We start from the raw sequence: 27,481 nt of genomic DNA, 5'->3' as shown, positions 1-27,481 counted from the left end.
TTGTGTAGAACTTATTCATTTTGCATAACTAAAGCCAAAAGCCATTATTTTAGAAAACAATTTACTTATTTACTTTTGGCTGTGCTGAGTCTTCGTTGCTGCACATAGGCTTTCTTTAGTTGCAGAGGGCAGGGGCTACTTTCCAGTTGTAGTGCATGGGCTTCTCATGGTGGTGGCTTCTCTTGTGGCAGAGCATAGGTTCTAGGGCACACGGGTTCTGTCACATGGGTTTAGTTGCGCCTCAGCATGTGGAATCTCCCCGGACTAGGAATGGAACCCATGTCCCCTGCACTGGCAGTCTGATCCTCATCCACTGTTCCACTAGGGAAGTCCTCAAAAGCCATTATTAATAACACCATTTTAACCAAGGTACAAGGGAAATTGTCAAAGAATAGCAACATGATCTTGTTAAAAGTGCTACAGATTTTGATCTTTCTTCATTTAGGGTGGAAGGTAAGAGAAACTACTGAGCTGGTAAGATGGTTATACAAATAACTAAAGACTTATGAGTGGAAGTTCAAGATTTTCTTCATTCAGTTCATACAGTGTACTACTGTACACACTTTGCATGTACACTGTACATCCACCAGTGAGACAGACCATGCTGGACTTGGACTTGAGCCCAAATCAGGATTCATCATTTACTCCTTCAAAGACCTTGGGCAGGAGCTGTCCTTGAGCCTTATCTTTCTTATCCCTAAAATAGATACGATAACACTTTCTTGAATAGGGCATTGTTAGAGTCAAAAGTAAAGTAAGGTCCCCAGAAAGTGCCTAACCTGGGTTCTATAACATATGCCATTGCTATTCCACAAGGCCCTGAGCATCTGATGAAAGAAATCATAATGCAGTCTCTCGCACGCTCCATGTTCCCCTTTCCTAATCTAAGAGGGCAGTAAAAAGCTCACAGAAGTTCTCCACACAGTGTAGTGTGTGAGATGCCAAAACCTGTCCCTAATGGCAGCATGGATTCATCTTCTAAAATCATTTGAGCTCCTCTAATCTGTTACCTTGCAGCTCTACAAACATAATCTTCTAAACTCTGCTGTTGTGTAAGGTCAAACGCTTGGCTACAGGTTGTGTTGTCCAATCCAAGTTCCTGTGTCCAAGGTACAGTGAGGCCAAAAAACCCAAATGTTGTAGTTTGGGGCAAAGAAAGGTTTATTGCAATGGCCAAAAAGAAGTACAGGCAGCTCATGCTTTAAAGACCCAAACTTTATGATGGATTTTGGGGAGGATTTTGGGGTGGCTCAGTGGTAAAGAATCTGCCTATCAATGCAGGAGACATGGGTTTGATCCCTGAGTTGGGAAGGAAACAGCAACCCACTCCAGTATTCTTATCTAGGAAATCCCATGGACAGAGGAGCCTGGTGAGTTAGTCCAAAGGGTTGCAGAGTCAGACAGGACTTACTGACCAAACAAACAACAACAAAGGGTGATAGTCCAGGTGGTGTGACTAATTCCTGCACTATTCTCTGACTGACTAACTCCTGCACTATTCTCTGACTGGTTGATGATGAGGTAACAGGGAAGCATCAGGGTTTAACATCATCAGTGCTCAGGTTCCAGCTGGTGTGGGGGCTCCCTGCTTATGGTCATCATGCAGTTAACTTCTTCCATCTGGTGGGGGTTTTAGTCTCTGCAGAACAACTCAGGAATATGCATCAGACATTTTTATCTACCTACTTCAGGGAGGAACTAAAGATTCTGTGACTGCTGCATGGCTAATCTATTGAAAAAGTTTTTAGGTTATTACATATTCACATTCTTCCAGTCATCCTTGAGCCAGCCTTTTGTGACTCAGAGGAGGCCTGGGAGACTGAAGCTTTTCTACAAACAAGAGACAGGCAGAGGGCATGGGGTGGGATCTATTCCAGGAAAGCCCCACAGGGTCCAGCTCCATTACAATTGGAGACCCTCCCACAGCGTCCTTGTTTGGTCCTGATGAGGGCAGCATGCCCAGAGAGCGGGCTGCTATCTCCTTCTGCCAGCTGTCTCCTGGTCTTCACCACAGCTAAGGGGCGGTTCTCATGTAGCCTTCCCCTCCTTCTCCGTCTTCTGGGTGGGGGCCTGGGCTCAGGGCGCGCCCTTTGGTAGCATTTGCAGCCCGGTGCCCAAACGTAGTCGCCTCTGTTAGGCACCTTGTGTACGCAGTTCCCCTAACTGGTTCCATCAACTGAGCCTGCAGCCTCATCTCACACCTGCGTGTAGCCCCTGACAGGGTCTGCCTGGCCATCCCTTGGTCCTGGGGCCCCCACCGCTCCAGGCCTCACGAGCAGAGGTGCGGAGCGGGAGGCCAAGGGAGGTCAGGGCCTGGCAGAGCACCAGTGCTCCACTCCCTGAAGCAGGTGGTTCTGTCTCCCTAAGAGGGGACCGCGGTGGGACTGACCCTCCAGCCTCCCCGCAAGCGCCTCCAGGAGCAGCGCCGCCGCCAGAGCAGCGCGACCCCGGCCCGCGCCCGCCCCCGCCGGCAAGATGCGGAAGCCCAACCCGCTGCAGGATGCGAACTTCTGCTCCCGGCTCTTCTCCTGGTGAGAGCCCGCCTGGGCTGACACCCGCGCTGCCTCAGGGCAAGTGTCTGACGCCGCCTGCGCCTTTCAGGGGCTGACACGGTCCGGGGTCAGGCCCAGGGAGCGCTTCCGTTTTCCGCTGGTTGCTTGTACTGGTGGGGTCACTTCACGCTGGCCGCGGGAGGTCCTTGCCTGCTTCCTGGACAGCGCTTCAGTGGTTGTGGGGAGGGGCGGCAGGATCTGCGGGAGTGACCTGGTGGCCCGGTACAGGGTCTCCCTGCCTTCCAGCTCACCGCCTGCCAACCTCCTGTGCCTGTGAGCAGGAGGGGCAGCGGCAGGATCAGGAGGCAGGGAGGCTGAGAATCTAGGCTGCTCAGCGAGGAGTGCCCTCCTCATCTCAACATCACTCTCTCTCTCATTCTCTCTCTCTCTCTCCATCCTTAGTGGCCTTCCCCAGTACTGCTCAGGAATTCTCAATTCTGACCTAGATTGGCAGCCTTGTTTCCCCCTTAAGAAAACAGGTTATGAACAGCTTCATTTATCTAATTAATGCCCTGGATCCTTGTCATCTTCCAACAATGTCCCCACCTTTTTCCATATTCTTTCGGTGACAGCTGAGTTCCAACTGTACCAGGCTCCCTCTGTGGGTTTATGACCATGTCTCCCTCTTCCTCTGTGTGTCTCTCTCTCGCTGTATGTCCTGGTCCTAGTTGTAACAAATTTTATGTGTGTAAAAACACAGTTTTTATGTAATGAATGGGGTTACTATTCTTGACTATGTTTTGTTTTTGCCTGGGACACAAAGCCTTGATTGGAGTTATGTATTTGACCATCCCCTTTCCTTACTGTGAATATTTCCTCTTCCACCTTTGAGGAGGACCACTCTGGGGATGGGGTCCCTGAAGAACCTGTGGGGTCTTATCCAAATATCTAGCCTTTAGAGAAGCAGTGCATGGTCTTGAGGTAGGTGATCCTGCCCACATGTCCTATGGGTTTGAAATCACTAAAGGATCCCTGACCTGGGAGGAAACACACAGATGAAAAACAGCTCAGAGAGGGAAAGCTCTTAACTAAAGTTTTCTGTGTAGTAACTGAAACTACTAACTAGTTGGACTTTAATCATACTTGGATTATTAGATCTTTTGTTCCTGGACCCTAAGCCATTCATCTTTCCCGTATATTCTGATATTTCCTTTTTTTATATGGGAGATCCTTGGGGATCCCCATGGGATGGAAGCTCTTATGATTTTTTTGATTGTGGTGTATTTAGTGTGTGCAGCTACATCTCTTGGCCATTTGGTGGTCTTTAAGGAAAGAGGGGGCCTTCCCTGGTGGCTCAGTGTTAAAGAATCTGCCTGAAATGCAGCATACCTGGGTTCGATCCCTGGGTCGAGAAGATCCCTTGGAAGAGGGCATGGCAACCCACTCCAATACTCTTGCTTAGAGAATTCCATGGACGAGGAGCCTGGTGGGCTACAGCCCATGGGATCACACAGAAGTGACTAAGCAGCAGAAGCAAGCAAAGAGAGGCCTTGAAGAAGGAATATGGTATGGTTACCGCAAATAATAATGAAGCAAGCAAACATCTCGTTAACTTTAGGCAGAGCCAGAAACTCTCCAGGCATGTTCTGTTTGTTGATTTTCAAAGTGCCTGTGCCTGGAAGTGGAAAGGTTAGGACTTCTCATTAATTTGGGTAGACACCCATTTCCAGTTTTCCTGTTGAGGCAGAAGGAGCTGGTACCTCTTATTTCACATCTGAAGGCACTGAAGCAGAGAGGTTGAGTACTTTTTTAAAACTTTTTATTTTACCTTGAAGTGTAGCCAATTAACAATGTTGTGATAGTTTTAGGTGAACAGCAAAGGGACTCAGTCATACATATGCATGTATCCTTTCTCCCTCAAACTCTGGAAGGTTGAGTAAGTTGCCTACCATCACACAGCTAGTGGTGAAAGACTTGGACCCCAAACCAAGCAGTCTGGTTCCCGAAGTCTTTTTCACCCTGTATGTAACTGCTACACTGAGCTGCTTCTATTGGGATCCTTGTTCTTAAATGCAGAGAGAATTCAATTCTAAAGACACCTTTGGTCTTGTTAGCAGGAGTCTCTCAAGGGAAATTCTTAAAGTTCTTGCTGCTGGAGATGATGCATATGAAACATCTCTATAAATCAAGCTTTAGGGTGACTGTTCTCAAAATATGCCTCTCAGACCTGTAGCATCCTCCTTACCTGGGAGCTTGTTAGAAATCAAATTCCCCCTGCACGCCTTCTAGACCAATTCTGGAAAGTTAGAAACCCTGGCAATGGGGGTTAAACAAGCTCCAGGTGATTCTGATGGAAGGTGGAGGCTGGCTTCTGTTTTAATCCTCCCATTGGTAATGTTACTTCAATGTTAACTTTTAAAAATGGGCCCAGACTTTGCGAAGTGAGACATTGACCATGATCACCGTCCTGTATGTAAAGTCTGAGCTACCTTCATGATTTCCTTGTGTCCTCCACTTGCTGTCACGGGGAAAGTTGGAATGAGCCTAGGCAGGAAGTGCTGCCCAGAGACAAGGTCCACCTTGGAGAGAAGAACTGAGTTTTCATCTTCTCATTGGGTGTTTCCTTTTCTCACATTTCAGTTCAGTTCAGGCACTTAGTCGTGTCCAACTCTTTGTGACCCCATGGACTGCAGCACGCCAGGCTTCCCTGTCCATCACCAACTCCCAGAGCTTGCTCAAACTCATGTCCATTGAGTCAGTGATACCACCCAACCATCTTATCCTCTGCTGTCCCCTTCTTCTCCTGCCTTCAGTCTTTCCCAGCATCAGGGTCTTTTCCAATGAGTCAGTTCTTCTCATCAGTTGGCCAAAGTTTTGGAGTTTCAGCTTCAGCATCAGTTCTTCCAATGAATATTCAGGACTGATTTCCTTTAGGATGGACTGGTTTTATCTCTTTTCCCACGGTTCAAAAGCATCAATTCTTTGGCGCCTGGCTTTCTTTATGGTCCAACTCTCACATCCATACATTTCACCTGCTTTCTAAACTTGTAACTAATGCCAGTAACTAGCTTACTCACTTTATACAAATTACCTCACTGGGGTTTTAGTGTTTTCACAGCACACATTGGATTTAGGGTCTAAAAGAAGTCATGCATTATAGCTAATGGTAGTTGTTGTGAATTTTAGAAAAGAATATAAATTTTTCTATTTATGTAAGTAATTTAAAACTATAGAAGAAGAAGAAAGGAATAAAAATTAATTTCTATTAGCTAAGTACACTTGTTGGTATTTTGGTTGTTTCTCCATCCTTCTCCTAGAAATCTTCATGCACACGCACAGTTCTCCTTTTATTTTTTAATAGAAATTATAGCTTGTGGTTTTTAAAATTAAATTTTACTGGAGTATTATTGCATTACAGTGTTCTATTAGTTATGTACACTGTTTCTATAAAATTAAATGTCTTTGAATCCTGATTCCTTCTTAATTTTCAATGGTTAACATTTATTTGTAGCATTAAATAGTATTCAAAATGTGGTACTTTTAAAATTTATTCTCTGAATTAAACTTTTTATTTTCTATTGAGCTATATCCAATTCTGTGATAGTTTCAGGTGGACATCAGATGGACTCAGCCATACGTATACATGTATCCACTCTCCCTCAAACCCCCTCCTATCCATGCTGCCATATAACACTGAGCAGAGTTTCCTCTGCTATACAGTAGGTCTTTGTTGGTTAGCCATCTTAAATACAGCAGTGTGTACATGTCTCTCCCAAACTCTCTATCTATCCCTTGCCCCCATCACTCTCCCTGGCAACCATGTTTCTTCTCTAAGTCTGTGAGTCTGTTTCTGTCAAATGTGGTATTTAATTGAAATGTATGCAGTCTTTCATTTTTGTTAACACAGTTTATTGCTAACAAGGATGTGATGCATATCCATGACCATATATTTTGATGGATCTTTTTTTCTATATTTCCAGAAGTAGAATAATTGGTGAAAGGCTTTTTTCCATAAGATTTGGACCAATTCCCCTCTTAACAGCCCTACTGTGCTTACTTCATTGCCAACTTTGAGTACCTAAATTACATTTTTTTTCTAGGTCTAAATTTAAAAATAATTCAAACAGTTTTAATTTGAATCTATTTAATTTGTAAAGAGAAATGTATGTCTTGACCATTTATTTGTCTTTCTTTGAATTTTCTATTAATGGATTTTTTTCCTAAGAGGCATTTATATTTTTGAAATAACCTGTAATAGTGCATATAATACTTTTTCAGATTTTCACTTGTACTTTAATTCAGTTTAGAGGTTTTAATTTATATGTCATTTATTATATTGAGCTTTTCTTTTTGGTTTCTACTGTTGCTTTTGTAATATGTCTTTTAAAAATCCTAGCATCATTTAAATCTCTGTAAGCATTTTATTTTAGCTCTTTTCTGTTTCAATTCTAACATTAAAGGCAGCTAGAATATTTTTGGGCTTCCCTGGTGGTTCAGATGGTAAAGAATTTGCCTGCAATGTAGGAGACCTGGGTTCGATCCTTGGGTTGGGAAGATCCCCTGGAGGAGGACATGGCAATCTACTCTAGTATTCTTGCCTGGAAAATCCCCATGGACAGAGGAGCCTGGTGGGCTACAGTCCATGGGGCCACAAAGAGTTGGACATGACTGAGTGACTAAGCATAGCTCACAGAATTATTTTTAGTATTTGATATGATAGGCACCTGTTTTTCCCCCCTGAAAGAGCTCATTTCTCCTCATCCCCATTAATGTGAATAAGTGATGTAGTTTATGAACCGTGTCCAGTCTGCTGAGACTCTCCCTGGCGATGTCCCTGCTCTCCTCACTGCAGGCTCTAGGGTGAGCTCTGCATTTCTCTCCCCCCTCTTCCCAGAGGCCAGCAGGTTAGGGGGTGAGTGCAGGACCTGTCCCCAGGGATGAGGATGGGGCAGGGCCTTGGATTAGATGCACTTGGCCATTAGGGAGTGGTTACATCCTCGCTCCCCTGACACTGGCCACGTTTCAGTCCATGAACTGTCCCCTTGCAAAGGGAGTGTGGATGTGGAAACTGCCACTGGTCTTAAGACAGACTGTCTAGAGACTCTTGTCAAAGAAGCTGATGACATGAGGAGGATGTGAACTGGCTGAGGGCTGAGATAGTTTAGGGAGGTTTGTCCTGTAAGGCCCTTAGTAACTATCAGTTGTAAAAGCATAGAAATGTTTAATTTCAAACTAGGATTCTTTGCAGCATTTTCAGAATACCAGTTGTTGTTCATTAACAGTGAGAGATCCACATGTTGTCGGTGGAGGCTGGGTGAGCTCTACAGGGCTCTTTGGCCTTAATCTGTTCCCTGTAAATGTTCAGTTTAATGAATTTTTGTAATTTTATACAATAGCTATGGCCTCAACCAAGATGTAGAACATATCAAAGGTGCATTCAGATTTACTTCTATATCATTTGGCAAAATAAACTGCCTAACAAATTTAAATTTATCTCCTGTAGTTTATTTTATTCTTGACTGTGGGGCTCTTTCTAGTCCTGCATCTCCTCAGCTTGAAGAGGTACCAGGCTATGTCTTTTCAGGTGTGTCAAGTGGATAATTTGCCTTTCTGAGTCTTCCATGGGTCTCCTGATCATGAGTACTCCCTTCTTTCTGTTGACCTGAAACAAATAGACTGTCAGATATTTCTCCAGCAAAGATGAGTTTATTCGGGATCAGCAGAGAATTGCTGCCGGGGACCAGCCCCAGCTGATCCAGGGTATTCGAAGGAGAGACGGCCTAGGCGACTATATGCTAATTAGAGATATAGAGAACAATAGAATGAGGATAGCTCAGTAGGAAAATTCAGTGGAGATAAGAAGCTGAGTAGCTTGGTTTACGCGGGAGACCAATAAAACTTCAAGACAAGAAGTTTGCACCACTTACGTAGGCCGCAGGCGCCCTCTCGAATAGCGGAAGGTGCCTCACCCTAGACACCTTCTCGAGTGGGTCTTAGAAGCCCAGGCATAATTAGTAAGCGTGGTGGGTTCCGCGCTCCAGATGGAGACTCAGCTGGAAGTTAAAGTGAAGAATGACATGGGGAGACCAAGCGTTGGTGAGCAAGGCCCATAGCTTTATTTTCAACAGGGGCTTTTATACCCTAAGTTACACATAGAGGATAATAGGGGATGCAAAGTTAGCAGTCTTTGATTCTTATCAAAAACCAAGGTTTCTTTCCTGCAAATTTATCGTATACAAATGGTTTAGGTGATTTACATCATCTTCTGGCCAGAAGGCCTACTAACATTTTATGACTCTTGACAAGGACTTATCAACAAAGACTTATTTTCTCTAAGAGTAATTATTTTAAGGTTTGGCACCATCTTCCAAAGATAAAACTGCATTCCTATAGGGCGGATGTGTAATGGGTTTACAACAAAGAAAGAATTTATTACCTTAAGGGTCTAAAGTTACTAACACCAAGGCCACTACTTATTTTTTACTATATACCAACTATTAATTAATACACATTCAAGGATACAATTCAGGGGATGTGAAAACTTGGCAACAAGCATTGACTCATCAATGAAATCCTTTACTAGTTTATTCTGACAGTTTTTAACTCTTTGAGAGGCTCTAAGCTATTTGAATATCTTAAGCTTCCCGTGCCTCTGGAAGCTAGGAGACTGTAAACAATCGTATGCATAGCTGCAGGAGTCCGGGTAAACTTGTCAGGCGAGTTAGAGAGCCATCTGAGGGGTTTGGATTTAAACACTCCTAATTGCCCAGGAACTTTATTAATTGGAGCTGTAAGTTAACTCTTTGACAGAGAGAGAGAGAGATGGTGGTAGGGGACAGCCCCCAGTAAAGTCAGAGGTGAGAGCACAAAGCAATAAAGTAGGCAGACTCTGGTTTTTTGGGGGAAAATGCTCGAGAATATCCGGGGGGACTCCTGAGGCTCGATCCCGCCTTTGCGTATGCCGAGCCTCCTTCCTCATGACCTTTGTCACGAGTGGAATGCCTCACCGGCTCCCCGCAAATTGCAGTTCAAGCTTTGCAACCAGAGTGACCCCATGTGCAAGTCCCCAAAGGGCAAGAGATATAGAGCACTTTTATAAAGAGAAAAGGAAGTTGAGAGGGCTGTTCATCAAAGAGTCCATGGCTTTTCACTGGCTGAATCCTTGCCAGAAAAGAAAAGGAATATTTCTTCCTGTTGAGTGCTGCTATTGTTGTAACCTCATCTATCAAAGTTATAAGAGGCTTTCTATTGGGATCCACATGGGATTACTCAAGAGCACTGTTGTAGTGACAGCTGCTCTTTGTCTGGTGGGATTTTGTCCTGTTCAGAGCATCACTGACCCTCTCAGCATCCCAGGGAGGTGTTCTCTTCAGGTGTTCACCCCACTTTCGAGAGGCCAATACTAATAGGTTATGTGGCTAGTTCACGGTCATATACCCAGGAAGTGGCAAAGTCTAGACTCTAACACAGGAACATTTCCAAATGAGGCACATCAGTTGCCATTTTTGTTTCTCATTAAATTTTTTAAAACTGTGGGAAATGTACACAACATAAATTTACCATCTGGATGATTTTTAATCAAATGGATCAGTATTGTTAACTCTCTTCACATTACTGTACAACCAATTTCCAGAACTCTTTTCATCCTGTGTGTGTGTGTGTGTGTGTGTGTGTGTGTGTGTGAAGTCGCTCAGTCGTGTCCGACTCTTTGCGACCCTGTGGACTGTAGCCCGCCAGGCTCCTCTGTCCATGGGATTCTCCAGGCAAGAATACTGGAGTGGGTTTCCATTTCCTTCTCCAGGGGATTTTCCCACCCAGGGATCAAACCCTAGTCTCCTGCTTTGCAGGCAGACACTTTATCCTCTGAGCCACCAGGGAAGCCTGGTGTGCTATTAAAACACTAACTCCCCACTTCCCTGGCTCCCAGCCCCTAGCAACCACAGGGCTGCTTTGTTTCTCTCAGAATTTGACTGCTCTGAGGACTTCATGTAAATGCATAAAATATTTGTCCTTTGTGATACACCACTTTACAATCCCACTGTCAGTATACAAGGGTTCCAGGTTCTCCAAATCTTTGCCAACACTTATTTTCTCTTATTTATTTTCATAGTAGCCCTCCTAATATGTGTGTGGTGATGTCTCAGTGGGGCTTCCCAGATGGTTCAGTGTTTGTAAAGAACCCTCCTGCCAATACAGGAGATGGAGGGGCCAATCCCTGGGTTGGGCAGTTCCCCTGGAGAAGGAAATGGCAAAAACACTCCAGTATCCTTGCCTGGGAAATACCATGGACAGAGTCTGGTGGGGTACATAAAGTCCATGAGGTCAAAAAGAGTCAGACGTGACTTAGTGACTGAGCATGCATGATGTCTCAGAGTTTTGATTTGTATTTCCCTAAGGATTACTGTATAGAGCTTCTCTATCTTTGGCTGCAAAGAATATAATCAATCTGATTTTGGTGTTGACCATCTGGTGATGTCCATGTGTAGAGTCTTCTCTTGTGTCGTTGGAAGAGGGTGTTTGCTATGACCAGTGCCTTTTCTTGGCAAAACTCTATTAGTCTTTGCCCTGCTTCATTCCATATTCCAAGGCCAGATTTGCCTGTTACTCTAGGTCTTGACTTCCTTCTTTTGTATTCCAGTCCCCTATAATGAAAAGGACATCTATTTGGGGTGTTAGTTCTAAAAGGTCTTATAGGTCTTCATAGAACCATTCAACTTCAGCTTCTTCAGCATTACTGGTTGGGGCATAGACTTGGATTACTGTGATATTGAATGGTTTGCTATGGAAACGAACAGAGATCATTTGTCGTTTCTGAGATTGCATCCAAGTACTGCATTTCGGACTCTTTTGTTGAGCATGATGGTTACTCCATTTCTTCTAAGGGATTCTTGCCCTCAGTAGTAGATATAATGGTCATCAGAGTTAAATTCACCCATTCCAGTCCATTTTAGTTTGCTGATTCCTAGAATGTCGACATTCACTCTTGCCATCTCCTGTTTGACCACTTCCAATTTGCCTTGATTCATGGACCTGACATTCCAGATTCCTATGCAATATTGCTCTTTACAGCATCAGACCTTGCTTCTATCACCAGTCACATCCACAACTGGGTATTGTTTTTGCTTTGGCTCCATCCCTTCATTCTTTCTGGAGTTATTTCTCCACTGATCTCCAGTAGCATTGGGCACCTACTGACCTGGGGAGTTCCTCTTTCAGTATCCTATAATTTTGCCTTTTCATACTGTTCATGGGGTTCTCAAGGCAAGAAACTCTTGAGAGTCCCTTGGACTGCAAGGAGATCCAACCAGTCCTTTCTGAAGGAGATCAGCCCTGGGATTTCTTAGGAAGGAATGATGCTAAAGCTGAAACTCCAGTACTTTGGCCACCTCATGCGAAGAGTTGACTCATTGGAAAAGACTCTGATGCTGGGAGGGATTGGGGGCAGGAGGAGAAGGGGATGACAGAGGATGAGATGGCTGGATGGCATCACTGACTCGATGGACGTGAGTCTGAGTGAATTCCAGAAGTTGGTGATGGACAGGGAGACCTGGCATGCTGTGATTCATGGGGTGGTGGATTCATGTTGATGTATGGCAAAACTAATACAATATTGTAATTAACCTCTAATTAAAATAAATAAATTAAAAACAAAAAACAAAAAAAAAAGAGTCAGACATGACTGAGCAGCTAAACTGAACTGAAGGATTACTGATTTTGAGCCTTTTAAATTTTAAAGAATTTTAAAATTATGTGCAAGAGGAATTTTAAAGAGAGCCTTTGGGGGCAGGGTGTCATCATCTGGGTAAGTCCCAGTGCTAATTTCCTGTGTGTTTTCTGTGAGGAATGACTGTAGGATAAATGACCTACCATGTTTCACATTGGCTTATGGTAAAGCTCACAGATTTATACTTGTGCTTTGAAAGGAAATTGATAGATAGAGATATTAAAAGTCATGGAGATGCTAAACTGGAGTGGAGAAGGAAATGGGAGGAGGACAGTTGAGGCCCTGGGTCCTCAGTACACTGCTATATCTAAAGTTCAGCCTTCTGACTCCTGGACTGGGCTGCTTTGGTGGTGCCAAGGTACCAGGATTAGCAAAATCTGAAGTCCGGTCTCTCTTATTGCTTCTTTATTGATTCATGGACATTCATACATTCAACAAACAATTCTTGAGCATCTCCTCTGTATCCATGCTGTCCTAGGAAAAGTGGAATAAAAGAAATGTGATCTCTCTTCCATGGGTTATTAGTCTGGCTTTGAAAATTTGCTTACCCTGGCAAGATCAATAAAATGATGCTCATATTTGGACTATTTCTGCATATTAGCTATTATCATTTAAATAATGCATAAATGGATTTGAATAGGGTCTTTTTTCAGGGGATCCTCTGTACAGTTACTGTTTTTTCCATTTAAATTATGTAATTTGCACATAAGTTGCCGTTATATAAATATTATATTCTACATCAAATTTTCATGCACTAGATTTAACTTCTATTGATTATTTTCTGACTTTATTGTTCCTTTGGTTTGCCTACATTTATTGTCTCCTGTTTATATAACAGCAAGTATTCATGGGTTCCTTCATTAGTTAAAGGGTTATAATTCATTGTCCTTTATTTATTTTGATTCTCAAAGTATCCCAGGTTTGACTAGTGAGAGCCATTCAAGCTGGCTTTGCTGTCCTTCCTACACATCCTCATGATTCCTTGAGTGTTTCCTTATTTTATGGCCCAAGATGTCCCAGGCGCATCTTGGACTTTCTCTGTCTATTGGTCTCAGCCTGTATATAGTGATGCTGTTGCTGGGAATGCTTGGGACTGTGCTTACCTGGGCCAGTACTAGTTAAGCAGCCCCTACAGACATTCCCTTTCTGGAGCCAGTGTTGTGACTGGACCAGGTCTTGTGGTGTCTCAGCAACAACCATCAGGGAACTTTGGAATGACAAGATGCATCACTCACAAGTCCTGGAGGGTACCTGAGTGACACAGTGAGGTCCTGGGTAGAGAGAGAGAGCTCATGAGCAAGCCTGGACTTGGGGTTCTGCCTTTTATGGGGTTGGAGTATCGGGTGTCTAGGATGTCACAGGTTCACTTTTTATTGGTGAATTAAAAAAAAATAAGAGTGGCAATTAAAGTATGAGAAGGAAGAAGGAAGCTGTCAGTGAGATGGCCTGTTATCAGGTCAACCAGAGCTTTCTAAAAGCGGGAACTTCATGGGTGGGGTGGCCTGGCTCTTTATCTAGTTGTGTATCTGGTGCGTGTTCATTGGAGATGGATGTCTATAAAGTGGATGTCTCTAAAACTTAATGTCAGGCATTCACAGTAAAATAAAAATAATTATCAGGTGTTGACACACACTGCCCCATCCATAGAACCAGTCATTTCTTCAAGGAAACTTCGTTCCTTTTAGGGAAAAAGGATATTAAAAAGTCAAGATCTAGGTGAAGGAGGCTAAAAGGCAGAAACTTCCAGTTATAAAATAAATACATTATAGGGCTCTAATGTCCAGTATGGTGATTATATAATAGTTAACCATATTGTATTGCATGTTTGAAAGCTGCTAAGAAAGTAGACCTTAAAAGTTCTTACCACAAGAGAAAAAATTGTAACCAGGTACGTTAAAAATAAAAATAAAACAAAACCTCAAGATCTGAGGGCTGGAATGTTCTTTGCTACCAGTATATTACACATTTTAGGGCCTCTCAGTGTGTGGAATTAGCATGTGTACATATATATATATATATATGTGTGTGTGTGTGTGTGTAAACACATATCTAATTTTTCCCCTATATCTCTATGTATTTAAAATGTATTTTTTCTGATGCCCATGAATATAGGATCTAATTAGACAGAGATGTGTAATTTGAATATATGTGACTCTCCTTTCAATTTTTAACAGGTGGCTAAACCCTTTGTTTAAAATTGGTCACAAACGGAAGTTAGAACAAGATGACATGTACCCGGTGCTTCCAGAAGATCGCTCCCAGCGCCTTGGAGAAGAGCTGCAAGGGTGAGCACAGGCAGCAGGGAGAAGGGAAGGGAGAGTGAGAATTTCCACATGGGGCTAAAGGTACATGTGGGGGAGGCTTTGCCTTCCTCTGGGTTCTTCTGAGCCTCCTCTCCTGACACTACACACTCATCCCCTCAGGCTGACCCCAGGCTTAGCCCACTTTGGAGGCTGGGGGAGTCCATGTTCTCTGTGCATCTGTGGACGTGGAGGGAGCCTGCAGCCACAGCCCTGGAGGCTGAGCTCTGTCCCTGGAGGTGGGGCCCCTGGAGGAGGGTGTCTGCCCTCCTGAGCTGCTCATGAACTGTGAGTCCAGCAAAGCTTGGCAGGAACTTGTTTTCAGAATCTGGGATTTTTCCCCTCAAGGCCTGTTTCTCTGGTGCTTCAGAGTCTGCACCACTCATCTTTCAGGAGACCTGTGAGCAGTTAGCCAGCATCTATGCAGCAGCCGCAGAGAGCCCTGTAGTGCCGGCTGGTCTCTCTCCCATCCCCCATTTTCCCTTTGGTGGACACGCTGTTCTTCACTGTGCTTTGTTTCTCATCGCAGGTACTGGAATCGAGAAGTTGAGAGAGCCAAGAGAGATGCACGGGAGCCTTCTTTAACAAAAGCAATCATAAAGTGTTACTGGACCTCCTATGTAGTTTTGGGATTTTTTATGTTTCTTGAGGTAAAAGCTTTTACATATGGTACATTGCTTTTCACCATACGCGGGTCGGTACTGAGATGGACAAGTGTGGAGAGAGGTCAGTGGTTTAAGGTTTGAGGCTAAATTTCGTCTAGGAAACATGATGTAGCTCAGTGGTTGTATCTTTTGAAAAAAATATTTATTTATTTATTTAGGCTATGAGTCTTCATTGTTGTGCGTGGAATTTCTCTAGTTGCAGCGAACGGGGGCTACTCTCTAGTTGCGGTGTGCAGGCTTTTCATTGCAGTGGCTTCTCTTGTTGCAGAGCACGGGCTCTAGGGCACACGGGCTTCAGTAGTTGTGGCCTGGGGGCTCTAGAGCACAGGCTCAGTAGTTGTGGCACATGGGGTTAGTTGCCCCACAGCATGTGGGGTCCTCCTAGGCCAAGGATTGAACCCATGTGTCCTGCATTAGCACATGGATTCTGAACCATTGAACCACCATAACATACTATGGAAAAACCCAAATTAACTTTTTGGCCAATGGAATATTTTCCTTTTAACCCTTAAACCATAGTGTCGTGGATGGATTGCATGGAAAAGAAAAGACATGTTATACCATATTAGGATCTTGTTAGCACTCAAGGAATGATATAAATGCTAAAAGTGATCCTTGACCAAAAGAAGATCCTACAACCTCAAGGAATATGTGCCTCCTGGTTTGGAGGAAGTAAACTTGGACCTGAGCCCCAGTAACATAAGACATTTTACAGACCCTCAGCAAGTAATTGTTAACTTGCCCGTCACATCTGATAAATGGTTTCCTAAAAAGGGATCATCCACTTCCTGTGGAACAGAACCTGGGGCCCTGTGTCTGGGCTGGATTTGCCAGAGCTCCCAAGTGCACACATTTCCCTGGGCTGCCCCCTTGCCATGGGCCAGGTCACCCAGGCCAGAGACCCCTTGGGGAGGAGTTCCAGCTTCACCACGAATCGTGGAGAATCCAGGCACCAACCATGCTGGTTTCTGTCCTGACTGTGGGGCTAGTTTGATGGCTGAAGGAGCAGTTTTGGTATCCTGGCATTGGCAGAGGGTGGAGGAGGGGATGTGGAGGGCAAACCAAAGGCAGAAAGCTGTGAAGTCAGTGACCTCCATGACCCTGGAAGTCCTGGGTCAAAATCCCCCAGTGACACAGTGCTGTCACCTGGGGACACAGTGCCGTCAGCCCCCTGTTCTGGCTGAGCCTGCTGGGGTTCTGCTGCAGACCCCTCTGTGTGGCTCGTGCTCTCCGTAGTCCCTGAGTGCTGCCTTAGGGACACGGGTGGCCTGTGAGTGTGTGAGAGCAGGAGGGATGGAAGATGCAGTTGCTGTGAAAGGGTTGTTTTAGGTGAAGAAGGTGTGAGCTGTCCTCAGTCCATTGTGTTGGGGTGAGGTGAGTGGGTCAGGTGGTTTACAGGTGGGCATCATGGCTCTTGTTTAAAGGCTGTGCTGTGCTGAAGGGCACTGCAGGCAGTGGACAGCTGGGCAGGTGAAGTCCACCCCACACAACTGGAGAGAATCTGCTAGCTCCCAGGTGACTGGATGGTCCTGGGAGATGGAGCTCTCATTGACAACAAATGTGGGTTGGCCATTGTGTCAGAGGATGGGGACAGGTATGTGGGTCAGAGTTCCACCTTTGAGAGGGCTCTGACCATGTAGATACCTCAGTGTCTTGTGAAGGGAAGGATGGAGTGTTGATTTCCAAGTTGTCCAGCCCCAGGAATACTTCCTGCTGGGGATCTAGGAAGACCAGGCCTGGGGCTGCATAAGGTGCAACTGGTAGAGCCCTGTCCCCTTTTGTAGGAGGCTGGTTGTTGGGCAGTCATGGCAGAGAAGTGGGGAATCTAGGACTTGGTGAATAGGGGGCCTCATTCTCGGTAGTAGTACTAGAAGTACTGTTAGCAGTAACAAGAGCTCAAACTCAGTAGACATGGTGGTGGCCACAGAAGTACTATTAGTTTAGTAAGTGGGGCTTCCCTGGTGGTTCAGTGGTAAAGAATCCACTTCCCAATACAGCAGACATGGGTTTGGTCCTGGAGTCAGGAAGCTCCCTGGAGAAGGAAATGGCAGGCCACTCCTGGGTATTCCTGCCTGGGAAATCCCATAGACAGAGGAACCTGGCAGGCTACAATCCTTGGGGTTGCAAAGAGTGGGACATGACTTAATGACTGAGCACACACACCCAAACAATAGTAAGTACTCAAAAAAAGTTATGCATTAGGAACTGCTATGAGCACTTTATATGTAATATCACTTTTATTCCTTTGGCTGACTCAACAAAGTTTTAGGTATCATATAGTCTGCATTTCAGAATAGAGGACACTGAGTCTAAGTAGTTACATAGCATGCCCGTGGTCACAGGAAGCAAAAAGGACAGCTTGAGTTTCCATCTCAGTGCTCTGATTTATGAGCCTGATCATCTCAATGAGCTTGTCCAGGGTCAGGAAGGCTTGTCTTGAGAGCTTTGTCTTAAAGGTCTTAGATAGATGCACCTTGAACTTGGCCTGTGTAAATTCTAAGTCGCTTCATTCATGTCCAACTCTGTGTGACCCTATGGACTATAGCCTACCAGGCTCCTTCTGGCCATGGGATTCTCCAGGCGAGAATATTAGAGTAGGTTGCCATGCCCTTCTCCAGTAGATCTTCCTGATCCAGGGATCAAACCTGCATCTCTTATGTCTGCTGCATCAGCAGGTAGGTTCTTTACCACTAGCACCGGCCAGGAAATCACAATAAATAAATAGGATGCTAAGAACTTCCTGCAGCAGGTAAGTCAGATGGGATCATAAATGAGGGTAGAGTCCAGGTGACCATGTCCCCTGTGGGCTGCAAATGGCTAGGGTGTTAACAGTGGCAGCAGCATCATGCTGCCTTCAGATGGACCAGGAGCCTTTCAGAAACCACCTTCCCCTCCTTACCATCCTTTTGTGGTCTTTGTTTCCTTGGCTGTGCTAGGTCTTCATTGCTGCAGTCAGGCTTTCTCTAGTTGTGGCAAGCGGAGGCTACTCTCTAGTGATGGTGCTTGGGCTTCTCATTGTGGTGGCTTCTCTAGTTGTGGAGCACAGGCTCTAGGACTTGTTGGCATAATTTGTGGTCATAGGTTTAGTTGCTCCGTGGCATATGCTATTTTCCTGGACCAGGGATAGAACCTGTGTTCCCTGCATTGGTAGGAAGATTCTTAACCACTGGCCATCAGGGAAGATCATGGCATTACTCCTTAATGAGGCTGTTTGCTCAACTGGGTTATTAAATATTGACTCTCAGCAGAAAATTCCAGATACAAAGGCAGTAATGACCTGCCTTTATTTTGTACTCCTTCTTGGTGAATTTGTTGCATCTATCAGTATTCTCTTTGGTGACTTTACTCTTATTTCTCCTGTATTTATAACCATATAGGCTCAAATGGAGAGCTAAGTAATAGGCAACAATGATTCCCAAAGAAAATCACAAGTTTGGGGACATTTAGGATGGCAGGTGCTAGTGCTGGCTTCTGGTGGAAAGTCCCAGGCTTGTAGGCTGCAGCAATGGACTGCCCTCGGCCATACCTAGGCTGACATTCTTGCCTCCCTGTGTGAGCCTCCAGATTTCTATTTCAGTGAAGTCTATACAAAGTCTGTTTTACAGTGTACAGTGTGAGGGGCTCTTAGAACCTCTAGGGGTGAATGATGGGGCTTGCTGGAAATGTGACAGACAGTTACTTTTGTGTTCTTGAGAACTGATGCTCCTACTCTGATCTGATCATCATACTCATAATTTTCAGCTCAACAGTGATCTCTTCTCTGTAGTAGATAAAGCCTTTCATGTCCTTGTGGAAGGTGAGGCAGTTGGTGCAGCCTGTGAACATGTGGGTGCGTGTGTGCAGAGAAAGACAGGAATCCTGGGGTTTAATGTCACATCCATTTCAGGAATGGGAACAGCTTTCTGTAAAGATCCTCGTTGGGCACTAGTTGAGCAGAAAATGCTGTTAGTTGTGTTTCATGTTTGATGTTTTGGATTCTCCTTCACTTCCTCTTGCATGTGGGTTCCTCAACTCAGGCAGAAGAGAGCTATCAAAAGCAAGCCTGTCAGTTGATTATCACATCTGTGTTAGTAAGGAGGGATTGCTTAAAAGGAAAATCTTGTTCCAAAGTCGAGTTCTTGAAAGATTTCCATACTTTTGGTCTTTTGTCTTTTGAGAGGTCTGTGGAGGAAATGATGTTGAGGGCCGAGGTGTTTACTTTTGGTAACCTGGATTTGTATTGAGTGTTTGGTTTTCCTTGATGAGGGAGAAGGGGACCTTCAAAAGGGAAGAATTAGGTTGTGTGTTGGAGTGGCCGTCTGGCAAAGTGAGCAAGTGTTGTGCTTTTTTTTTTTTTTTTCCTTTAGTTTTGGGAAAGAAAATTGTTTTCCTTAAGTCTTACTCAGGGGGTAAGCCTCAATTTCCTCCAACTCGTTGGAATAGGATTTTAATTTTTGCTTTGGGGAAGAGACGATTGGTAACATTTCTTCCAAACCAGCACCTTCAATGTGTGGTTGATGGCAGACCACAAGAGCATCTTTTTTTTTTTTTTTTTTACCTTGACTTCTGCCATGTTTAATTTTTGACTCTGGGGGACATCCCAGCTTCTAGTGGGTAGAGACATAATGATACAGAGCCTGCTGGGGCCAGGGGCCTGGGAACCTCCCCAGCCTGGTTTCTTTGTGATACTCTGGCAGAGGATGGGCTCTGTGCTCTTCATCTATAGACATGTGCAGTTCAGGGTGGGAGACAGTGGGTGTGTTTGTGCCAATGTCTCAGTTTGTAAAGATTCTTAAACAGAAGATGGTAAAAGCATGTCTCCTATGCGTGACTTACTGTTGGGCTGGGATGTTGAGAGTACAAGGGACAGGGGCAGGCTGACAGCAGGGCTTGTTTATGGAAGCAAATTCCTTACCCTCTGCTACTTTTGTTCTTATTCATCTTAAGGTATAATTGGTATTTTGCCAAATGCATTCTAAAGTACTGGTTGCAATATCTAAAGTACACAGCTTCCAGAGTGTACTAAGCCCAGTGTACTAAAGCATTTGGGCTAAGGTTAAAACTATTGTCTGCTTATCTTATAGAAAAGAGTAGATCTGGATTTTTTTTTTTTTTTTTGATTAGCCATGGATGTAGCATTTTGTCAAAATGCCTTTTTAACATACTAATAATAAAATTAAAACTTGTGTTAAAAAATTTGATATGGCTTGCATCTCTAATTAAGGCTTTTTTTTTTTTTTTTTCCATTTAGGAAGGGACCAGAGTAATTCAGCCCATGTTTTTGGGGAAAATGATTAGTTATGTTGAAAACTATGATCCCAATGATTCTGCCGCTTTGCACGAAGCCTACGGCTACGCGGCAGGGCTGAGTGCCTGCGTGCTCGTGTGGGCCGTTCTGCACCACTTGTACTTCTACCACATGCAGCGCGTGGGGATGAGGCTGAGAGTAGCCATGTGCCACATGATCTACCGCAAGGTGAGTGCCACCGGGTAACACAATGTGTACCTCCCCTGAAGTATCAAGGACATTTTGGGAAAGTTCTCTGTAAATTAAACAATTTGTAACTAGGATCATTTATACCTTACTAGAGCAGTGTGCTCGGGCTTTTAGATGGCTCAGTGGTAATCAGCCTGCCAATGCAGGAGACACTGGTTCAATTCCTGGGTCTTGAAGAGCCCCTGGAGAAGGAAATGGCAAACCTCTCCAGTATCCTTGCCTGGAGAATGCCATGGAGCCTAGCAGCTACAGTCCATGGGGCTGCAAAGAGTTGGAACCGACTAAACAGTAACAGAGAAGCTTGCTATTTGTATCTAGCCAAGTTTGTTGTTGTTTAAGCAAACTTTACCAATATATAATGGAAAGTTTTCTATTGAGATCAGATCAAGGCTGCCTTCAACATCTAGCCATAGGCTGTTGCATAGTATCTATTACATTTGTAACAAAATCTAACTAAAAAATAAGTATCAAAAGTATCACATTGATTTTCAGTGTTTTCATCCCTAAATCTCAAACTAGTATTTATGGAAATTCTGTTGTTGTTCATTAAAACCTTCATTTATATCAAAGTTATATTTGAAAATGAACTTCAGTGATTGGATCTATAAAATTAAACCTAGGAGAATGGAATGTGTTTGAGAAATGGAATTATTTTATTTTTATATGGCCCATCTAATCATATTCAACTGATAGCTCAGTTGGTAAAGAATCCACTTGCAATGCAGGAGACCCCAGTTCGATTCCTGGGTTGGGAAGATTCTCCGGAGAAGGGATAGGCTACCCAACAAGTATTCTTGGCCTTCCCTCGTGACTTAGGTGGTAAAGAATCCGCCTGCAATGCAGGAGGCCTGGGTTTGATCCCTGGGTTGGGAAGATCCCCTGGAGAAGGGAAAGGTTACCCAACTCCAGTATTCTGACCTGGCAAATTTCATGGACTCTATAGTCCATGGGGTCGCAAAGAGTCAGACACGACTGAGTGACTTTCACTTCACTAATCATATTCAGTAAAATTGTGTTACCTAAATAAACATATAAATTAAATCCATACCAAATACAGACTTACTCACTATATTCTATAGCTATGCTTTTTTAAAATGCTATTAAAGAAAATAGTTGGATATTTGGGATAAAACTTGAAATTTTCCATTGTCTTTAATAATTTTGGAGAGAATTTGTTGCTGTTCTTTCAAGTTATTTTCATAATACAATATTTCCTTTTTGTCTTTAGTATGCATTATAACAGTTTTAATAAGACCTGGTTTGGTGTATTCAGTGATTTTCTATTGAGAAATGCCATAAAATTATTTCATAATTTACACTGGTATTAGCTAATATAAAAGGAGTAAGAATTTCAGGTGTCTTTACAAAGAAATTGCCACAGATTCACTCTGTCAGGAGCTAAAGGGCTCTGTATGAACTTGTTCCTGGGTATCTTGTTGCTCTGGGTTGTTTGCTTTTTTTCAAATCCTTACTTAACTGTATTGTATACTTGTAAGTTGCTGAGAGAGTAGATCTTAAGTGATCTCACTTCATACACACATAATGATAACTACATGAGATGATGAATATGTTAATTGGTTTTACTACAGAAATCGTTTCCCAATGTGTATTTTTAATAAAACATCATGTTGCACACCTTAAATATATATAATTTTTATTAAAAAATAAAATCCTTATTGAAAACTAAAACCAAACAATTTAAATCAAAATTATTGCTTCTTTTGCCTGGTTGCTACTTATCTAGAGCTTCTATTTCTTAGGAATGATTTTCTTTGCAAAATGTGAAGTGTCTTCTCTTCTTTCCCTGAACAGAGTCTTATTAATATCAGGGCTGTGTGAATCCAGGGCCCTGACATCTCATGCTCTGTGTTTGGCTATTGCACGTGAGCAAGTTTCCTCTTGGGTGATGTGGAAATGGCAGCAGTGCCCGTCCACTCTAGTCAGGGGTCTTCCTTGTCCTCCATCATCATCTTGTGTACGTGCATGCTTGCTCAGTCACTAAGTTGTGCTCTGTGACCCCATGAACTGTAGCCCGCCAGGCTCCTCTGTCCATGGACTTTCCCAGGCAAGAATATGAAAGTGCGTTGCCATTTCCTCCTCCAGGAGAGGTAGATTTTTAACCACCAGGGAAACCCTATTCTCTTTCACAGTTCAGCATTTAGCAGACAAATATTTAGATTTCCCCCAAAATGATGTTTGTCTTCCTAGATCATGCTTAGTTCCCATAAATATGCATGGAATTCACCAGAACTGTACTGTGAAAGCCTTAAGTTAGGTGCGAGGTGATGGTTCAGTCAAAGCTTACTCTTCGCTGTACAGGTGAGCCATAGTCCACCTGTTTTTCTTCTTTCCAACAAACTCTTTGGAACATCACCTTTGGGAAATCTGATCTGACCTGGCCCATATGCTTGTGTGAATATAAATTTCTCCCAAATGTGTTCATTTGCGGGCTTGATTATGCCTGAAAGAACTGTCCCTGTATGAAGTCAGGAATTTTAGAGGTTAAGCCATAGACTTAATCTGAAATTCAAGAAATGTGGGAAAGACAAATTTCCTTGTGCCTAGCCTTGCATCTAGGGCATCCCTGGTAGCTCAGATGTTAAAGAATCTGCCTGCAATGAAGGAGACCTGGGTTCAATTCCTGAGTCAGGAAGATCCCCTGGAGAAGGAAATGGCAGCTCACTACAGTATTCTAGCCTGGAGAGTCCCATGGACAGAGGAGCCTGGTGGGCTACAGTCCATAGGGTTGCAAAGAGTCGGACATGACTGCAGTGACTTAGCACTAGCGCCAGCCTTGCATCTAGAATCCTGCTGAAGTGCAGGAATAAGACACCTTTTTTGCAAGTTACAGGTGGCCTTAGCACCAGCAAATCTGGTGCTACAGAGCAACTCTGAATGTTTGTGGTTCTTATTCAACTTCTAATCCCTGGTCCTGGGAAGAAATCAGGGTGACTGTTAGAAATGGAATGGCTACTAAGCTCAGAGATGTAATTTGTCTGCAGCATGGATTCCAGGCTGGAGCACATCTCCAGGAGCTCTCTAAGGCTGCACATGTGTAGCTTCCTAAAAAGCCCCATTCAGCATTTTAGTGCTCTTTTCAGCTGAACTCGGAATGATCTTTCGGGAGGTATCGTATGTAAAATGACGTGTTGTTTATTCACATTTCCACAGTGTTGGTAAAATTACTTTTGGTTTTTGATCATTAATTTTTTAAATTGTGGCAAAATATATACAATAAAATATTTACTATTTTAACTCTTTTTAAGTACACAGTTTATTCACATCAAGTATCACATTATTCAGAACTTCCCTCCCCTCATCCATCACCATTCTACTTCTCTCTCCAAATTTAACTACTTTAGGTGCTGTGTATAAGTGGAATCACACAATGTTTGTCATTTTGTGACTAGCTTGTGTCATGTAGCACAATGTCTTCAAGGTTCATCTATGTTGAATCCGGTGACAGAATTTAATTTCTTTTTAAGCCTGAATAACATTCCATTATAGGTCTATGTTATTCAGGCTTAAAAAGGTCACACAAGAGATGGCAAGAGTGAATGTCGACATTCTAGGAATCAGCAAACTAAAATGGACTGGAATGGGTGAATTTAACTCAGATGACCATTATGTCTACTATTGCGGGCAGGAATCCCTTAGAAGAAATGGAGTAGCCATCATGGTCAACAAAAGAGTCCGAAATGCAGTATTTGGATGCTATCTCAAAAATGACAGAATGATCTCTGTTCGTTTCCAAGGAGAACCATTCAGTATCACACTAATCCAAGTCTATGCCCCAACCAGTAATGCTGAAGAAGCTGAAGTTGAAAGGTTCTGTGAAGACCTACAAGACTTTTTAGAACTAACACCCAAAAAAGATGTTCTTTTCATTATAGGGGACTGGAATGCAAAAGTAGGAAGTCAAGAAACACCTGGAATAACAGGCAAATTTGGCCTTAGAGTATGGAATGAAGCAGGGCAAAGGCTAATAGAGTTTTGCCAAGAAAATGCACTGGTCATAGCAAACACCCTCTTCCAACAACACAAGAGAAGACTCTACACACGGACATCACCAGATGGTCAACACTGAAATGAGATTGATTATATTCTTTGCAGCCAAAGATGGAGAAGCTCTATACATTCAACAAAAAACAAGACCAGGAGCTGACTGTGACTCAGATCATGAACTCCTTATTGCCCAATTGAGACTTAAATTGAAGAAAGTCAGGAAAACCACTAGACCATTCAGGTATGACCTAAATCAAATCCCTTATGATTATACAGTGGAAGTGAGGAATAGATTTAAGGGACTAGATCTGATAGACAGAGTGCCTGATGAACTATGGACTGAGGTTTGTGACATTGTACAGGAGACGGGATCAAGACCATCCCCACGGCAAAGAAATGCAAAAAAGCAAAATAGCTGTCTGAGGAGGACTTACATATAGCTGTGAAAAGAAGAGAAGTGAAAAGCAAAGGAGAAAAGGAAAGATATAAGCACCTGAATGCAGAGTTCCAAAGAATAGCAAGAAAAGATAAGAAAGCCTTCCTCAGCAATCAATGCAAAGAAAGAGAGGAAAACAACAGAATGGTAAAGACTAGAGATCTCTTCAAGAAAATTAGAGATACCAAGGGAACATTTCATGCAAAGATGGGCTTGAAAAAGGACAGAAATGATATGGACCTAACAGAAGCAGAAGATATTAAGAAGAGGTGGCAAGAATACACAGAAGAACTGTACAAAAAAGATCTTCACGACCCAGATAATCACAAAGGTGTGATCACTGACCTAGAGCCAGACATCCTGGAATGTGAAGTCAAGTGGGACTTAGAAAGCATCACTAGGAACAAAGCTAGTGGAGGTGATGGAATTCCAGTTGAGCTATTTCAAATCCTGAAAGATGATGCTGTGATAGTGGTGCACTCAATATGCCAGCAAATTTGGAAAACTCAGCAGTGGCCACAGGACTGCAAAAGGTCAGTTTTCCTTCCAATCCCAAAGAAAGGCAATGCAAAGAATGCTCAAACCACCACACAATTGCACTCATCTCACACGCTAGTAAAGTAATGCTCAAAATTCTCCAAGCCAGGCCTCAGAAATACGTGAACCGTGAACTTCCAGATGTTCAAGCTGGTTTTAGAAAAGGCAGAGGAACCAGAGATCAAATTGCCAACATCTGCTGGATCATCGAAAAAGCAAGAAAGTTCCAGAAAAGCATCTATTTCTGCTTTATTCACTATGCCAAATCCTTTGACTGTGTGGATCACAATAAGCTGTGGAAAATTCTGAAAGAGATGGGAATACCAGACCACCTGACCTGCCTCTTGAGAAATTTGTATGCCAGTCAGGAAGCAACAGTTAGAACTGGACATGAAACAGACTGGTTCCAAATAGGAAAAGGAGTACGTCAAGGCTGTATATTGTCATCCTGCTTATTTAACTTCTATGCAGAGTACATCATGAGACACACTGGGCTGGAAGAAGCACAAGCTGGAATCAAGATTCCTGGGAGAAATATCAGTAACCTCCGATATGCAGATGACACCACTCTTATGCAGAAAGTGAAGAGGAACTAAAAAGCCTCTTGATGAAAGTGAAAGTGGAGAGTGAAAAAGTTTGCTTAAAGCTCAACATTCAGAAATGAAGATCATGGCATCCGGTCCCATCACTTCATGGGAAATAGATGGGGAAACAGTGGGAACAGTGTCAGACTTTATTTTTGGGGGCTCCAAAATCACTGCAGATGGTGATTTCATCCATGAAATTAAAAGACACTTACTTCTTGGAAGGAAAGTTATGACCAACCTAGATAGCATATTGAAAAGCAGAGACATTACTTTGCCAACAAAGGTCTGTCTAGTCAAGGCTATGGTTTTTCCTGTGGTCATGTATGGATGTGTGTGTTGGACTGTGAAGAAAGCTGAGCGCCGAAGAGTTGATGCTTTTAAACTGTGGTGTTGGAGAAGACTCTTGAGAGTCCCTTGGACTGCAAGGAGATCCAACCAGTCCTTTCTGAAGGAGATCAGCCCTGGGTGTTCTTTGGAAGGAATGATGCTAAAGCTGAAACTCCAGTACTTTGGCTACCTCATGAGAAGAGTTGACTCATTGGAAAAGACTGATGCTGGGAGGGATTGGGAGCAGGAAGAGAAGGTGACGACAGAGGATGAGATGGCTCCCTGGCATCACTGACTCGATGGACGTGAGTCTGGGTGAACTCCGGGAGTTGGTGATGGACAGGGAGGCCTGGTGTGCTGCGATTCATGGGGTCACAAAGAGTCGGACACGACTGAGTGACTGAACTGAACCAAACTGAAGTGCTAGGTCTATACAACATTGTTTGTATCCATTCATCTGTCAGTGGAGTTTTGAATTATTTCCACCTTTGGCTGTTGTGAACTTTTGCACACAGGTGTGCAAAAAGATCAAGTTTGTGTGTTCAGTTCTTTTGAGTACATCCGCAAAAGTGGTTCTGCTATAATGTATGCTGATTTTATGTTTACTTTTTTGAGGAACTGCTATACTCTCTTCCATCCCAGCTGTACTGTTTTACATTAACACTTGATTGCTGAGTTTTCTGTTTAACTCAAGGACCAAATGAGAAGTTTTTATGAACCATAACAGTTTGTTTGGATCAGAGCCTCCACTTTGATGGTTTGTTGAAGCAACTCGTGGTGTCTGTTCAGGTTCCTCAGCTTTCTAGGGCATTTTTCAGAGGTCTTTGCCAAATAAAGGGACTGTGAAACACAGGCTGTGTTTTTTAAATTCAGAAGACTGGCATTAAGAACAGAAGTTCCTCACAGGAATAGTGTTTTGAGCATTATACTCA

General features: G+C 43.4%; 1 protein-coding gene across 1 annotated transcript in view; it reads left to right on the top strand.

Annotated features, from left to right (window-relative positions):
* The first annotated feature begins 2,083 nt into the window (after positions 1-2,083).
* LOC113888425 (multidrug resistance-associated protein 4-like) overlaps positions 2,084-27,481 on the top strand; it is a 93,423-nt gene continuing 68,025 nt past the window's right edge. Inside the window, exons 1-4 of the mRNA XM_027535551.1 lie at positions 2,084-2,531; positions 14,391-14,501; positions 15,046-15,166; positions 20,412-20,636. Coding sequence (XP_027391352.1) covers positions 2,476-2,531; positions 14,391-14,501; positions 15,046-15,166; positions 20,412-20,636 — 513 coding nt within the window. The 5' untranslated portion in view covers positions 2,084-2,475. The remainder of the gene's footprint in view (positions 2,532-14,390; positions 14,502-15,045; positions 15,167-20,411; positions 20,637-27,481) is intronic.

The sequence above is a fragment of the Bos indicus x Bos taurus genome, unplaced genomic scaffold (assembly GCF_003369695.1).
Source record: "Bos indicus x Bos taurus breed Angus x Brahman F1 hybrid unplaced genomic scaffold, Bos_hybrid_MaternalHap_v2.0 SuperScaffold_100126, whole genome shotgun sequence".
Classification (NCBI taxonomy): Eukaryota; Metazoa; Chordata; class Mammalia; order Artiodactyla; family Bovidae; genus Bos; species Bos indicus x Bos taurus.
This window is presented reverse-complemented; position numbering and strand designations above follow the sequence as displayed.